At 39.8% G+C, this 17,356-nt stretch overlaps 1 protein-coding gene across 2 annotated transcripts in view; it reads left to right on the forward strand.

Moving 5' to 3' along the window:
* Nucleotides 1-17,356, forward strand: part of ATP9A (ATPase phospholipid transporting 9A (putative)) — an 89,548-nt gene that overhangs the window by 57,878 nt on the left and 14,314 nt on the right. For both annotated transcript variants that reach the window (XM_048820115.2, XM_048820114.2), the window contains exons 15-22: nt 2,862-3,023; nt 9,130-9,222; nt 10,145-10,228; nt 11,035-11,205; nt 13,923-14,021; nt 15,479-15,568; nt 15,689-15,833; nt 17,215-17,279. In XM_048820115.2, coding sequence (XP_048676072.1) covers nt 2,862-3,023; nt 9,130-9,222; nt 10,145-10,228; nt 11,035-11,205; nt 13,923-14,021; nt 15,479-15,568; nt 15,689-15,833; nt 17,215-17,279 — 909 coding nt within the window. The remainder of the gene's footprint in view (nt 1-2,861; nt 3,024-9,129; nt 9,223-10,144; nt 10,229-11,034; nt 11,206-13,922; nt 14,022-15,478; nt 15,569-15,688; nt 15,834-17,214; nt 17,280-17,356) is intronic.

Below are 17,356 nucleotides of genomic sequence, written 5' to 3' on the forward strand. Positions count from 1 at the left end.
TCCAGAGCCACATGCGACTCTTCAGAAGTTAAGATGCGGCTCCTCGAATAGGCACCGACTTCGGGGCTGGAGCTACAGGCACCAACTTTCCAATGTGCCGGGGGGGGGGAGAGGGAGAGGGAGATCACTGCTCTGCCACATGCCCTGTCCCCACTCCGCCCCTTCCCGCTCCCTCCCCTAAACCTGCCATGCCCTCGCTCTCTTTTTTTTTTAACAGTTAAATAATTTGCCTCTCCAAATACCACATTGTGGTTCCAAATCCACGAAAGAATTCTGTGCTGTAAAAAAAATAATCTAACTAATGATGTACGGTCTAATTCTGCCATACATCCTCATGCTGTGTGTAGAACCTTAGTCTGTGAACAGTCCCTGCTGAAATATCTGTGCAGGGTTCTGCCCAGCAGGAATTCAGGTGACCCTTTTAATAAGTGCTTATTTCAGCTGCAGTGACAGTGATCTAAATCTGAACTAGTATTGGGCTCTGTGCATTTAGTTGGACCATGCTTTTTGTCGGAAAAATATAAAATGATGGTAAGACAGAGTAAAGAAGTGAGGTAGAGCAGAAACTGGAAGGTGTCTTAATGCAAATATTCTGTATAGATAAGTTCTGAATTAGCCCTCCACAGTTTCATTTATTGCAGTCCTGAGGGGGAGCAGTTCCTTTAAGTTGAATCCCACAAACAGTAGTACATGAAACGTCGAACACAAGAAGCAGAATTTTAAGCATGTTATTTCCCGCCGGGTTTTAGGGTAAATGAAGATTTAGGCACCCACTCTGCAGTAAGTGTTTTCTTCAGTACATTGTAATCATGTGATGAAGATGGGTAAGCTACTACACAGATTCTAAGGGGGCTTTTAGCAACGTGGTGAGTGTCTGAGAGACCTAGAGCCAGGCTGTCCAAATCCTAAAAATAGTCAATAAGCTTTAGCTTGAAGGAGAACCTGCCACGGAATCACACCAGTAGTTCTAGACGCGAAATACTTTATTAGATTGAGGTCTGAATGGCCTATTGAAGTCAGCTGAAACTTTGGGTGAGATCCTATGTGCTGTAGCATGTTAGAAACACTCGGTTTAAATGAGGGCAGTGTCTCTTAATGTGTGCCCACACCTTCCACTGGGGGTTAAAGCAGGTACTTCAAGTTGAGAGGATAGCTCCATAGCTTAAGTATTGCATGTGTTGTAGGTATTTTTTCATGAACTTTCTTGGAAGACATAACTCCTTTCGTAGTAAACTGAATACTTTGTCCTATTGCTTGCGTTCACTAAATAGACTTGTGACGAAAGAGATGAAATGTCAGCAATAATTATGGTTATAGAAGTGATTTCTTTAATGAAGAGAAAAGATTATTAGTAAATAAGTCTCTACAAAACTGGTCTTAATTCCACTGAGCTTCTCAACAAGATAATGGCTATAAGACAAGACAGGTAAAGGATTTTTATGTGCATCTCTTTAGACATGCCACTCTTAATGGATGTCTATAAAAATAGGTGAGAAATCCACTGACACTTATGTTTTGTTTTTATTTACTTAGGAACTAGCGTAGAGTGACTGGATACAGCAGGCTTTCTTCTAAGAGATTTATATGCACTGTTGAGTCTAAATCTTTCCTTGCTGAAAGAACCTGGGATGTGCACTGAATATAAGTGCCAGATTGCAAGCACTAAAATGAATTAGTCCAATTCTCTGCTGGTGTAACTGCCTTGTAGTAAATGGAGTTACACAAGCAGAGAACTTGGCCTGATATTTGTGTCAGAGGTAGTAGGGTTGCCAACTGTGACTGAAGGTATTCCGGGAGATTCCAAACCTTCCCCCCCCCCCTCCGCCCCCCCACATGACGTAATGTCATTTTCTTAAAATATCCTATTAAAATCTCCCGGATTGCTTTTAATAGTCACTGGGAGATCAACGCTGATTCCGGAAGACTCCATGCCTATCCTGCAGGGTTGGTAACTATAGTCAGAGGTGGGACTGAGTTTTAAGAGTTGGATATAGATTTAGCCCAAAATTTTGTATGGGGGAGGGGGAGGTGTTTTCACTGGGGAGAGGGAGGAAAGGGCAGTTCCTAGTATGTGCAATGTTTCCATCTGAAACTCATCCTGATCAGATTTAAATAACCTATTACTAGCTGTGCTGAGTCGGTGCGGTTGTCTCGAGAGAATGTCACACTGCAAGAGGCTGAAACTCTCATTTGTCCTCGGATCTTTAGAACTCTCCTCTGCTCAGCTTTGTTTACAACAGTAGTTACATCCCTTGACATTGTAGCCGAATGCCCAACGCACAGTAATGCCACATAAACTCACTGCCTGGATCTGTTTCATTGACTTCCTTTTCATTTCCAGTTTTCAGTGGCCTTCATTATGGGCTCAATTCTGCTCCCACTAACCTCAGTGGTGCAGGATCACATCCTGTGTCATCACTTCGGGTTAGTGGCATATTGGCAACTTAGACTTTCATTGCTTTAATATCCTCTGCTTGTCTTAAACCCATTTGAATGGGGGCAGTTATGCACTGTGTGTTCCATCGCCAACTTTATTTTTTTTTATTTTAACATCATCTGGCTGGCTCAGAACACAGTGTAGTGCATGTCATGTGTTATTGGACATTAGTAGGTCCTTCCAGGGACAGAGTAATTAATATTGTCAATGGGCAGGAATGGCCGCAGGGAATAACACTAAAGGGCCATTTGTTCACATTACATGGCCAACGTAGAAAAACTGATCCGTTTTACAGTGACGTTAATGACTGAGTAACTTTTTCTTCAGTTAACCCACTGTCCCTTCCCCTCTGGTGTTCATTTACATGACCTCTGAACCACAAAGCTCAGCAGTCTATCTGACCTGTGACCTTTCTTGTATTTAGGTGGCCCTGGTACAGTGGACTGAAAGTGTAGGCTTAACACTGGTTGGTAGAGATCAATCCTCCATGCAGCTGAGGACACCTGGTGGTCAGATACTAAACTTCACCATCCTCCAGATCTTTCCATTCACTTATGAAAGTAAACGTATGGGAATCATCGTTAGGGTAAGTTGCTTTTCATGTTTCTTTTCATCTTCATGTAACTCTTGCAAAACACTGACTGAATAAGCAAGTACAATCTGTTTGATATCAGCAATGTTGTTCTTTATGGGAGAATGTTACATTATCTCAGATACCAGAAACTAAAATATTTTTATACGTTGAAGTACTGTCCTTCCATCCCCCTGGAACTGATAAGTAAAGTGTATTTTCTTTCAACACAAACTCCAAAGGCCTGTGGCAGTCCTTAGCCCATAGACAGTAGGAAAAGAATTGTAGTCACTGTTGAAAGTAACAACAAAAGAGCACAAACTCCAATTCAAGAATCACCATAAATAGATGCAGATTTACCCCTCAACTACAGCTAAATCAGGAGTTCTAATGACTCATAACATATCAACTACAGTATAGTAGAGGGGCTACTGAAAGTCAAACATATATTTTAAGAAGGTACTTTCTGGTTTGCTTCTCATTAAGAAGTAAACTGTCAAATGAGCATGCTGGGATTATATTATTTATACAATGTATATTAAAATGTAAAATAAAGCAAGAAGTGGGGCAATAATTAACAAATTACTATGTGATTTCCTTTCTTTTTTCTGTGCCCTGATAGCTATTATGATAAGCATTTTTTCTGGAACAGAGGTTTCCTTGAACTACTTGGTGCATGGGGTTTCCCAGAGGAATTAGGGTAATCAGGTGTATTTGTGTATGCAGTTATCTTACGTCTTTAATGACAGTGCTAATTAGACATGCACCTACCTATACACTTGCACACTTAATTCTTTATTTTGGTCCTATGCACTAATACAGTGGAGACCAGATTTTCAAAAACCTGATTCAGCTAAAAAGGAGCTAGTGCTAGAAACAGTGAAAATATGATTGTAATTTTTTTCTGTTTCTCTCCCCTCTTAGGGCTGTTAACTGTAATATTTCTCTTGCTGATTGTTACCTACTCACAAACTGGTGAACCCATATTTAAACCTTTCCAAAACATTCTTAGCTCTCTTATCAAAGTGCAGCATTATTATTTATTTATTTTTGTTTTGGTAGTGCCTGAGGACCAACCAAGATAGGCCCTACTGTTAATCCTCAATAGCCTTGAAAGGAAAACTATCCCTCCCCATTTCACAGATGAGAAAGCTGATACAGAGTTGAAGGACTTCCCCAAGGTTTCAGCGGGAGTAGTTTTACAACCTGGGGCTAGAATTCTAATAATTTTGGCTCTCACGACTATGTTCTGCTTAGTGGACCTCCCCATTCTTTAAATGAATAGTGGCTGAGGTGTCTGTACTGCTAAACAGATGTGTTTTTTACTAAAGCACATGAACTGTCTTGAGGTTTAAAAACACAGTGAAGACCAGGCACTTCAGTTTTACTTCCAGATAGCTCATGCATGTTAGGTGTATTTGTTTTTTGGTTTTTTACCGCTGGGTGACTAATGCATGTGAGCTATCTGGAGGTTAAAAAAAAAAAAAAAACCAAACCCATACCTCGGGCGGTAGTATAGTGCTGACCTCATCTAGTTTACATTATGGTAAAACTAACATGCATTGTCTTCGCTCTGTTTTTACCCTAAGATAGTTCATGTGAACTTAGTTATCTTGTCATTAAAAGTGTACCTTTTTAGCAGCAAAGACATGGCCTAGAAAGGGCCTTGTACCACTCTACTATTATTACAGGTTAGAATGGTAAGACAAATCTTACTTGTATTTGTAGGCATCTTCAATATGAGATTCTGCTATACAGTCACATGAAGTTTATTTCATTGTCTCATGCTTTATAGTTTTTTATAGCACCACAAGAGTGAGGTGCTTTTGCAGACATGAAGGGGCAAGAAGGAATTACAGTCTAAACAGATAATGTAAAGTTGAATGATGCAGGGGATGGTATACAACAAAAAGCTAAGTGATTGATTGGAGAAGCTTAGCATGCATCTGGTTCCCTAATTTGTGTTGACATACAGATTAAGATATAATGTGAACACATGACGGTGTCAATAAGATAAGCTATGAGTGAGGAGCTAGGCAATGTTGATAAAAGATTTATACAGCACCATCAATATATTAATATCATGTCCCATCTCATTTGTGGCATTTCAGACCTTGAATCTGCCATTGGTTCAGGACTCAGTGCTTCCCATTCTGTGGCCTGGACCCTGGCACCTTTTTGGGGGTGGGAGTGAAGGGAAACAAGAGAATTTTATTGGCAGGCTAGCTTTAAAAAAACAAAACCCTGTATTTGGAATTGCTCCATGTTTTGGAACAATAGAATAAGTCCTAGGGGGAATGGACTAGTGGTCAGAGTGCAAGTGAGGTAATCAGAAGTACATGATAAATACAGGAATCTAGAAAACAACTGGATATCCTCGAGAATACAGTTCATAACTTTGTTCCAACAAGTGTCTGATATTAGACCTAGTTGGGACAATGCGTTCACCAAATGCTCATAGAAACATAGCGAGTGCTGTGTTCCTTTTCATCAGCTGGATTATTTCTATAGTGGAAAATGGTGTAGACTAAACAGGTGGGTTGGCACCATCTGAATGGTCTCTATGAGACCTAGAGATTTGACAAAACTTGTGGAAAAATTTCAACAGAATCTCTCCCTCTCCCCAAATTTTTACTAGTTTTGTTCCATTGCAGTAGCACCAAGTGGTTAACAGTCACCAACTTGAATTTCATCAAGGTTTAAACTTACCATCCCTGCAGAGAGATGGGTGTCCCTGAAACATTCTGAACTTTATCTTCACTGAAAGGGAGAGCTTTAGTTAGCTTCCTTTTTTCCTTCCTCTCTGACAATCTGACTATCACTTAGGGTGGCACTGGACCTCACAGGCCAGGATTCTCAATTCCATCCTAGTTTTTAAGGTAACTATAAGCCACAAGTTTCAGAGTAGCAGCCGTGTTAGTCTGTATTAGCAAAAAGAAAAGGAGTACTCGTGGCACCTTAGAGACTAACCAATTTATTTGAGCATAAGCATCTGATGAAGTGAACTGTAGCTAACAAAAGCTTATGCTCAAATAAATTGGTTAGTCTCTAAGGTGCCACGAGTACTCCTTTTCTATAAGCCACAACTCTCCCTACCTAATTAAAAATATTTCTAATATACAGTGCATATTAGGTATGATCCCTCTGAAGACAATAGCAAAACTTTCATTCACTGCATTTGGGAACATGATCAGGCCTAAAATCTTGAGTGTCTACATATATTATACTATTGTGGTGTCAGGGTGGAAGTTTTGGCCCCTCTCCAATGGGCTTGTGAAAACCTGTTCCTTCAATGTTGTGTGTCTGAACAACCAAACGAGCTCTGTCTTCTGTTTTGAACTGAAGCAGATTTTAATTAGCAGGTGCTAACTGGATGGGTATCACCACATACTGTGTTTCTGCATGCTCTGAACTCTTGTCTTCTAACAAAGTTTTCATTCCTTTTTATGAAAAAGGTTTTTTTGCTTAACAATTTCTAGTTATCAAGTAAAATTTTGTATATTTATACCAGTGCAGGTACCAAATATTATTTTTTACCTACAAGCCACCAAATACACTGGGTGCAACTGAACCAGTTATTTCATCAATATTAATTCTAAAAATAGTGTCTTAACTGTTGGTAAGAGTCGTGTGTGGGGAAAAAATAGCTTATTGAGCAGATAAGTGTATAAAATAAATTCACAGTTGGAAAAACAATTCTAAAATCTCTTCCTTGAAGCTGTAAACTTCTGTAAGACTTCAGAAAATTATCTGAATAAGATATACAGCTAATTTCCTCCTGTCCTACTTGTCCTTATAGACACACAGATTTTAGCACCAGAAGGGACCAGTATGGCCACCTAGTCTGACCTCCTGTGTAATACTGGCCATAGAATTTCATCCAAGGATTCCTACACAGAGCCAAAAAAATGTGTGGTTGAACTTCTTCTCAGAGATGCCTGCTTTCCCTTGCGGTCCTGCCTGCTCTGTCTCTTGTAAAGGGTCTCTTTGTATTATTACTATGATAACGTTTAAGCTTCTTCAGCAGATGAGGACTAAGGTGGCAGTGTATGTTCGCAAGTAGCAGATGTTGCCTCATTTAAGACAATTTGGCAATATTTGCTTGTTACATATGATCAACTGTCATTGTCTGGTGGTTTATTCTTCCAGTTCTAAGAAGTCTTGTTATAAGAAAGCAGCCACCCTCTTTACAGCATTGTTTACTTGCTTATTTTCATGCTAAGAAAAGGGTTACATTAAAAAGATATTTGTTTGTTGATCACAACATTTTCCACTCTGTTTTTTTTTTTCCACACATGTGGAATGATGATGATTGCTTTGCAACAAAGATAGCACTGTTGTCATATCTGGAACTGAAAGAGGCCTTTGAACCATGGCCAGAATCAGACCACGATGGAAAAAGATGAAGCTCTAAAACAATACAACTGGCAAATCTCTCTGTAGATTTATAGTGTGATCTTACCATAATATGAGAACGTGCTAACCTCCTGTTGAACTCTGCAAGAGGAAATGACTAATGCAAGGAGATAGTTGATACAATATTTATATTGGACAAAATTTATAAACTATCTTAAGCCAATTCTATAGCACAGGAAGTAGAGTCTTTATTCAGTTTCCTACAGAGATGTTGTTAAACACTTTTTCTTAATCAAATAATTTAATACATAAATCTTTTGTCAGTGCCAGAAAGCTTAATTTTTTTAAAACTAAGCATGTTCTGGGTTTTCTTGGTGACCTGTAAAACTTGAACTCTGAGATGTATGAACTGTGCATATTGACACAGAGTCAACACCATCAATCAGAAATGGTTTGTAATGCACCTGTAAGAACCACCACATGTTCCTGGTAAAGGTCTCAAAAAGACTTAAGCAACAACATTCAAACACAAGCAGCTAAAGCTAGGCACTTTATTCCCAGTGTAGGGACCTGAATGAAAAGGTGTCTTGATAATCAGAGATATTGAGTATCCACAGCTCCCATGAAGTTTCCTCAGCAAAGGAATCCATTTCCTTCTTCCACGCACATTTTAATTATTTTTCTTCCATGCTGCCAGCTGTGTGTGGAAAGCACCCTCTCCAACACCAGTGTGCCAGGCCTTCGCCCATTTCTCAGACCAGTCCCTCTTCTTCCCACATCACTAACCCACATCAGTAAAATGTCCTTTCTGCCCTAGTGAATTGTCAGATGGGAGATGGGGAGGGGGAAAAGATTAAAAAACAAAACACAACACACACACACGCCCCAGTTGCCCATTCCTTCTGGGTCTCCTAGTGCATCCTTGAGGCAAGGTTTTTTATTTTTATATAGTGTCAGCCATATCGCCATTTAACTAGCTTTTGTAGTGGTTAGAATACAAGGTAATTTTGCATAATCTAATGTAAACTGGAGAGAGTACTTTGCAAACATTGCATTTTTTTTCCCTATTCCTCTCTTCTTTGGAAAGTATTTTGGTTTTCTTCATTCACTGATGTTTCCAAACCTTCATCTTTTTGTTCTGTACATTTTTTTTTCTCCATCCGCAGATACTATCTTGGTTTACGGTGCAAGTTCTCCTTGCACATTGTTTGATCTCCTTTGCAGAGTTTGCCAGTGTTTCCATTAGCCCACCATACTAATAACTGTGACCTCCTTAGACATTTGCCTGCTCAGAAAGGATTATGAATTTGTAACAGTGTAAATATGCTTTGCTTGCAATCTATAAATTAGTCACATCAGGTGAGGCAGGCAGTTGCCTAACCCCTGGTGGCAGGCCAGAGTTTTAATTGTACTTATATATACAGCATAATTATAATACAGGGAGCCGTTAAGATTGATTTTACTCAATTAAATTGTATTTATTTGTTACTTAATTTTCCCCTCCTAAGTGTAAACATCAACGTTGATTTCCAGAATGAAAACAAAATGCACCAGTGTCATGGTTACACTAGACCATTAATGATGAGAGTTAGGAAGGGGGATGACTATTTTCCATATAGAATAGTGTGAATACATCCCACCCCTTGGTTTGAGCCAGTATCACCTGTTATTGACCAAGAAGTTGATAATCCTTGCATGAAGTATCTTGCTGCTTGCTGTAGATAATTGAACCCATAATCTTTCACCATTTTCTTTCCTCTCTCAGGATGAGTCAACGGGAGAAATCACTTTCTACATGAAGGGAGCCGATGTAGTCATGGCTGGCATCGTGCAGTACAATGACTGGCTAGAGGAAGAGGTACAAAGTAGTCTCACTTTCTTAGGCGTAGAATATTTACTTCTTCAGGCAGATGCTGCTTGTTCCATGGCAACACATCACTAAGCCCTTCTGACATTACGTTGGTGAAGCAGGCTGAGGTAGCTGTTAAAATGTATGCAGGAAAAAGATTGTTTGGTTTAGCATTTTGGTTGGATTAACCTGTAGCCAGAGATACAGATACAGTATTAGTCAATGTAAGGAAGCCATGTGGTGAATTCAACCCATTTAGTCCAGGATAACTCTGGTAAACAAAATGGACGTTATCCAGGTTTCTCGTTCTTTGTCTGGTAATTCCTCTTTCTCACAAGATTTATCTTGGGTAACTGGGCCTGATTCTGCACTTGGCTTTATTTTAAACTGCTGAGTCTGTTTACTTTTTGGAAAACCAAGAATTGCATTTTGATTTTAAGTCTTTCTGAACCTCCCTGCTGAAACCCATTCCATCGTATTGCTGGTAATGGTGAATAGTCTCCACAATAGCAGATATAAATGGTTCTTTTTCTATTTGACTACGTAGGAATATTGTAGTGTCTCTTTAAATAGTTTGTGAACAAAAGATACAGTACTTATTGAAACCAATGGGCTTGGATCCCTTCTTACTTTGGTATATATTCAAAGTAACTGAGATCAGTGGAGTAACTGAAGCCAATGGAGTTGCTTATGCCAGTTTGACACTGCTGTGAGAGGAGCATCGTTCCAGATCAGTTGTACAGCCTACAAATAGAATTTGAGATCTCCTCTTCCCTGGTTACTTTATCATGCTGTTTATCTGATGCTATGTATTCAACTGGGTTGTTTGACTGGAACAATTATTTTGTTAGCATCGTATCTACTGTTACAATCTCTGAATCAGTTAAGTTGTGATGTGGGTGATCATTTACAATATGACACTTCTTTCCAGTGTGGTAACATGGCTAGGGAAGGCCTGAGGGTCCTTGTTGTAGCGAAGAAGTCCCTGACTGAGGAGCAATATCAAGACTTTGAAGTAAGTTTGTATTTTTATAATCATGTAAGTGATGCCCACAGAGTTCTGATTATAGTATCTGCTTTCATCTCCCCACTCGTTATGTCCTAATCACCATCATGTTGCTCTTGTAATCAGCTGGAGGTGTCTACTGAGTGGTGTGTACTACTCCCTAGGCCATTGCTTCTGCCATCTCCACAAGTTCCCATTCTAGGGATTGATTCCACAGGAGTTGCAGCCCAGGAATCCTGCCCCGTAGACTTCCGTTGTTGCCATTTTACTTCTGCCAACATTCAGTGCTGCGTAGCCATGTTTAAATTTACTGAAAAAACCTGCGTTGACATTTTGAATCTTCAATTTTGTATCCTGACATTTGCAAAACAAGACAGAGTCAAAGAATCCTGTGTACTTTCAGGTGTTTTGGAAATGGGGGCTCCAGTTGCTTGTGTATGTGACTCCGGCAGATTGATTTGTCTATTTACCACAATCTGGTCTAGATGAGCCAAATTTCAAGATCCACCTTCGAAATAGCACTTGCAAATTTTGTGTATACTGAAGAATTATTTGTGAGCACAGATCAGATAACTCTGCATCTAACTGGCAGATTTGCATAAGCGTACCAGGAAAGATTTGTTTAGCCTCATTTGTCTTTGCACTGTAGGATTAACGTTAACCAGTCATTACAGAGGACAGCCTTGAGGTGGACTTAGCCTATGGCCTTCAGAGGCCTGAGTTGTGTCGTGTTGTTTAATCCTGTATTCCACAGACATACAAACACTCCTAGTTTGAATTACAGTGACTGGGTTTTTGTCTTGTACTATTCTCAGGCACGCTATGTTCAGGCAAAGCTAAGTGTGCACGATCGCTCGCTGAAGGTAGCCACTGTGATTGAAAGCCTGGAAATGGAGATGGAGTTGCTGTGTCTGACTGGAGTGGAGGATCAGCTGCAGGCAGATGTCAGACCCACTCTGGAGACCCTGAGAAACGCTGGCATTAAGGTTTGGCTAACCTAGAAATGGAATGCGGAACCTCAGTGTAACTGACAGTGCAATTGATGATAATGGCCAGACAGTTGCGGGGAGACTCTCTCGAATGTAACATTTGGAGTAAATGGGTCTGTCTGATGATAAACCCCCATAAAATTGTGATCTCCATTGAGTGTGACTGTTGCAATAGGTGAGCAGCAGTGATAAGTGAAAAATTCTTTTTCTATTGGCTGTAGAATAAGACACCAGCAACAAAGAAACTCTATATATATTATTCAGTCCAGAAACAACCTTATTATCTAACGTTGGTCTGCTCTGTTGGTTAATGGAAGTGCAACAGGACATGAAAATGATGACCCCATGTGCTCTGATTCAATGATTATATCATGTTATCATCTAATAGCTAGCTAATATTTTTGTACAGCGCTTTGACTATATAAAGCATTGTAAGTGCTGAGTACTAGCTGAGCACCTTAAAATGTGTCACCATCGCCCAAAATTTTTTAATATACGAAGAAACCAAATACGCAGACAGAATAGTATATATGAAAGGTAAGTATAAAGAGTCAGCCAAGCTAGTCTTGTAAGTGGCTGCAGTTAAAGTTAGCTCGGCTTTATTTCCTTTCTCTTCTGGCACCCAAATTATAATGTGCAAGTTTTTGAGCACTGAGGTTAAACCACACAACTATGAATTTTTATGCCTTGATATATAGCCACCAGAGGGTGTCTGAACCAAAAAGAATAATTCACAAGGATTTTTTTTATGCCTTCTAGCTTTATATATCTCCACCACTTGTGCATCTACAGAATTAGCCATACATAGATGGGCAAAGCCAGGGATGATTATGGTTTGACTCTGCCTTTGCCCAAAATCTTGTCAGTCAAGTTCTAGGTTTACAAAATCAGGGGTGGTCTGGAACTAGCACTCACAGTTGGGGGTGAAGAGTTGGATAAAAGGTTACCATTCTGGTTCCCTATTTCAAACAGTAAATAGACAAAGCCTCACTTTGTATTGCAGACTCAAAACTAGGCTGTTTCAGATCCAGTACCCAGTTTACCTGAATTCACAAAGTTGTTGTTTTTTCTTGGGGGGGAAGTCCTCAATATACAGTTTTAACTTTGATGCCATCTCTAATATCAACATAACTTTGCACATGTCACTGAGTAGGTCAAACAAACAGAATGCAGTTCCCATAGTTTCCATAGCAATATTTTGATTTTTATTAGTTAAGTCTTGACTGTTTGGTCCAAAAATGTTTGTTTTGTTAACTTGGCTAAAGTCACTGCCTTCATGCTGAATGGATAGCCCTGTTAGTGACTGCATACATATTGCTGCAATTTAGATGTTCTGCTGCTCATGTTCTTTGGGATTCTGCATGTCAGTAGAGAATGAAGACTGAAGGCAGTTTTGTAATTCATTCTGGAGCTATCTGTTTTCTTTATTTCTTTATTATACTATCTTGTTAATTACAATAAGTGTCCTACCTGGTTTTTAGCTTATTAAACTCCTTTTAGTGAATGAAACAAACAAGTGGATCCTTATTTGATCTGCTCCAACAGGGGAAGGCCTTGAGGGAATTAAAAGCACCAGGTAAAGAATAGCCAAAACCCCAAACATTAATATTGTTGAGAAAATTCCCTTCCAGATTATAGCAAATATTGGTCAGCACTGCTGACTGCTTTCTAGTGTCCTCGTTTAATGACTGAATTGTTTTCATATACACTGTCTTCATTGTCCTTTAATTAGGGCAACGGAACAGCTTCCATACAAGGAAAGATTAAAAAGACTGGGACTGTTAAGCCTAGAAAAGAGACCACTAAGGGGGAATGATAGAGACCTATAAAGTCATGGTGTGGAGAGAGGGGAAGTGGTGTTTACTCCTTCACACAATGCAAGAACCATGGGTCACACAATGAAATTAATAGGCAGCAGGTTTCAAACAAAAGTAAGGAAGTACTTCTTCACACAACTCATGGTCAACCTATGAAACTCATTGCCAGTGGATGTTGTGGGGGTTCAAAAAAGAACTGGATAAGTTCATGGAGGATAGGTCTATCTATGGCTATTAGCCAAGAGGGTCAGGGACGCAGCCTCATGCTGTGAGTGTCCCTAAACCCTCTGCCTGCGAGAAGCTGGGACTGGACAGCAGAGGATGAATCACTCTTCTGTTCAGTCCCTCTGAAGCAGCTGGCACTGGCCACTGTTGGAAGACAAGATAGTGGGGTAGATGGACCATAGGTAGGACCCAGTGTGGCCATTCTTATGTTTAGTTTGTTCCACACACACAAGGGTGGTGAGCTAACTGCAGTTGCATCATCTATATTTCAGGCAGGGCCATGCAGGATCTATTTGCAGTGGGGGCTAAAGATTTCTGTCTAAAACTTGCTGAGGATGGGGAGACATTCAAAGGGTCTGCCTCTTCAATTTATGTTTTGTGTTTTATCAGTGAAGTCTTGAAATGCCAGGTGGAAAAATGTGCACATTTCTTAACCCACTGTATACTGAAGCATTTTTCAAACCCCTCAATTCCTCTGTGAGTAGGGGAATTCCCTGCCCTTTTTAAATGGGATTCTGTTATAGAGGAATTTGTTGAACACCACACACGTTCTGTTGTAAATATGGTCTATTTGCATGCATAAGACCCCAGAGCGCCTAGAAGTTCCCTGTAAACATAGTATGTGTTAGGTTTTGTGTTTATTTGGGGATATAAAAATACTTTGAATTTCAGGTGTGGATGCTGACAGGGGATAAGCTAGAAACAGCTACTTGTACAGCGAAAAATGCTCATTTGGTGACCAGAACCCAGGACATTCATATATTCAGATTGGTGAGTAGTGTACACTTATTCCCTGTGGGTGAAATTCACCCCTCTCTGGACTTGGTTAAGAATTAAGTGAAGGATCAGAAGGGATAGAATACCCCAATCTATAGGCAGGCTATTGTGCATTACTTCCATGGTGCTTCCTCCAGCCTGTGGCCTGGAATAATGGCTACTGCTCTGCACTCCCTACAAGGGTGGTTCCTGGCCAGTGATTTAAGCGTAAGCAGGATACACACCTACCTCAGATCTCCCCTCGAGTCTGATCCTCCACCTATCAAAGTCAGTGGCAAAGCTCCCATTGACTTCAGTAGTGCTGGATTTACCCTCTGTGCTGCTCTGTTTGGAGCTAGCATGGAGCCCCTGCAGCATACAAGAGTAAAGTGTCTTCCTCCCTTCCACGCAGGGCTGTTCTGCCACACTGCAATGGTGGTTTGGCATCATGGAGGGCCTTGAGTGGGCACTATGCCAATAGATCACTTCAGTCCCATGAGCAGAGATAATCGTGAAATTGGGCAGGTCACTGACGATACTTGAGATTTACACTTTTTGAGGTTCCAGGAGGACAGTGTAATAACTATGTAATTTCTCCTCATGGTTCCAGAAATACTCAGAGGGCATCCCTTAGTCCAGTGGTTCTTAACCTTTACTGCAGCATTCACCCCTTTGGTTCTCAAAATATGTTCTCGCACCCCTTATCAAAAATCATTGAAGTAGGTCAGTTCTTTAAACCTAGATATATTTTTCTGTTTGTATATTACAGTAATCATTAAAAATGTATAATTTTAATAAATACATAAGTTTGATGAAACAAAGTAGTTGTACTTACATGCCTGTGCTTAATTTGTGTTTTCAATGATTTACCTTCTAAAAAAATCTGGCATGTCTTGCACTCCCAGAAAGGGCATCAGTCCCCAGACTGTTGCCTCACCACCTGACCACTGCAGGAGTCATGTAACCCTAAAACCAGCACACACCTTGGGCCGTTTATTTCAGCCCTCATGAGCAAAGGCCCTTGTGTAACTGTGCTGTTCATTTCTGCAAACACTAATAAGAAACCTAGGGTTGATTTTCCAAAGTCTCAGCAAAAAATGATGTGATGCATATTTCATAAGAAGATTGGTTAATTTCTGTTCTTTCAAATACAGTTTTAGGCCCAAATCTTCAAGATTCTTGTGCATATTCAAACCCCACTCCCTGACAAGGGAATGAGAATTGAGGTTTGCACACACAAAGAGGGCAATAGGGATGGGGATGTAAACCCCAATTTACACACACACACACACACGAAACTTGAAAATGTGGACCTTAATTTCCCCCCATTTTTTTTGGTTCTCTTTTTAGTCAGAAGTATGTTTGATAACCTGATTGATTTGCCAGCATCCTGGAGTATGTGTTCAGGATTGCATGAATTTATTTTGTTCTCGCCAATCACATACTTTCTCAGCTTCTGTGCTCATTTCCAGGTGACTAACCGCGGAGAAGCTCATTTGGAGCTGAATGCGTTCCGTCGGAAACATGACTGTGCGCTTGTGATTTCTGGTGACTCGCTAGAGGTAAGCTTCGAACTCTTATGACAGCTGTATAGGAGTCCCAAGGGTATTATGTGTGTGATTTGGTTTAGGGAAATATATGCCGTATAATCATCTTTGAAACTTCCGTCTCCTGTAAAACAGGTGTGTCTGAAATACTATGAGTACGAGTTCATGGAGTTGGCTTGCCAATGTCCAGCTGTGGTATGCTGCCGATGTGCCCCCACACAGAAGGCCCAGATTGTGCGCTTGCTTAAGGAAAGAACTGGCAAACTGACCTGCGCTGTAGGTGAGGAACGCAAGAGAAACTCTAACTTATGGTATCGCTATCCATTGCAGTCTCATTTTTATATTCACTTTTCTTTTAATTAATTTTTAAGACATTGAAGAGAAACGGATTCAACTCTTCTCAAACGGAGGGAAAAACATACAAGTCTGCTTTCCTTTAGTTAAAAATTAATAGATCATTTTTAGTATTAATTTTTTTTTCTGAATATACAGTACACTATTTTCTTTTCCTGATTTAAGTGCTCAGCAAAGAAAAAACAAGGGCCTTTGTCCTCTTGCTCTTTATTGCATAAACAAGCCTGAAAGATTATTTTTATTGTTATTATTTAATTCTGCTTTTTTTACATATACTAGAAATTGAGGTCAAACCTATAAAATGTTTTATATTAGATATGAATTTAAAAACATTAGCTCCCCCTATTAAATCAAGTACTTGAAGTACATAAGTATTATAAAGTCAGTTGGTCTACTCATGTGCTTAAAACTAAGCATATACTTAAAGTGCTGTGCTGAATTACAGTCATATAGAGAATATAAACCCATATGCTCTAGGGCATAAACCAGCCACTAACTGCTGAAGTTAGGAAGAAATTTCCTTTATTATTATGTAAGACTAGTGTGGCCTGGTATGGCAACTCTTCTGTTTTCGAACTAAGCAGTCTTCTTTCATTTCATGACGGAAGTGGAAATATTTTGTGACACCTCGTGACATCAGTGGTAACAAGAAATAACAAATAAAATGAAAGTGTTTTGTGGAATAACCTATAAACTAAACTGTGCATATTCATGATTTTTTTTTGGCAGGGGGGAGGGCAGAAAAACTTCACAAATATTGAGGTTGGGTTTCACAAAAAGAAGAGTTCACATTTCATATGGAAAAATTATTCATTGTGAAGCTAGAGAGACAAAGGTGTGTGAGGTAATATCTTTTTTTGGCCCAATAAAAAATATTACCTCACTGACCGTTCTCACTCTCATATCCTGGGATGAACACGGCTGCAACAACACTCATTCTGAAGCTCTAATTCTAAGCCAAGCTGCTAACTTTACTTCAATATTCTGGATGAAATTTCATGGCCTGTGTTATACAGGAGGTCAGATTAAATGATCTAGTGCTCCATTCTGGCCTTAAGATCCTACGAATCTATGAAAAATTGTGCAAGACATTTGAACACCCAATTCCTATTTAAAATTGAGGGCATCCACTCCTTCTAGCTCACTTTGAACATGTCAAGCCTGATGATTTTATTCTAATTCCCCATGGGCTAACATCCTTTCTGACTGTAAAGTTTATGAATTTATTAATTCAGCTACATTCAATTGCTATAATAAGTGGCTCTCTTACCATATTCCCTGTCCTTTCTCTGTGCTCTAACATGCAGGTGATGGAGGGAATGATGTCAGCATGATTCAAGAAGCTGACTGTGGTGTTGGGGTTGAAGGAAAGGTGAGACTATGAAACACACATCACATTTGATACGATTTGTCATATAAATGCAGAGGCTGGTTTCCAAGTGCCCCTTT

Source organism: Caretta caretta, chromosome 13 (assembly GCF_965140235.1).
Source record: "Caretta caretta isolate rCarCar2 chromosome 13, rCarCar1.hap1, whole genome shotgun sequence".
NCBI classification, from domain to species: Eukaryota; Metazoa; Chordata; order Testudines; family Cheloniidae; genus Caretta; species Caretta caretta.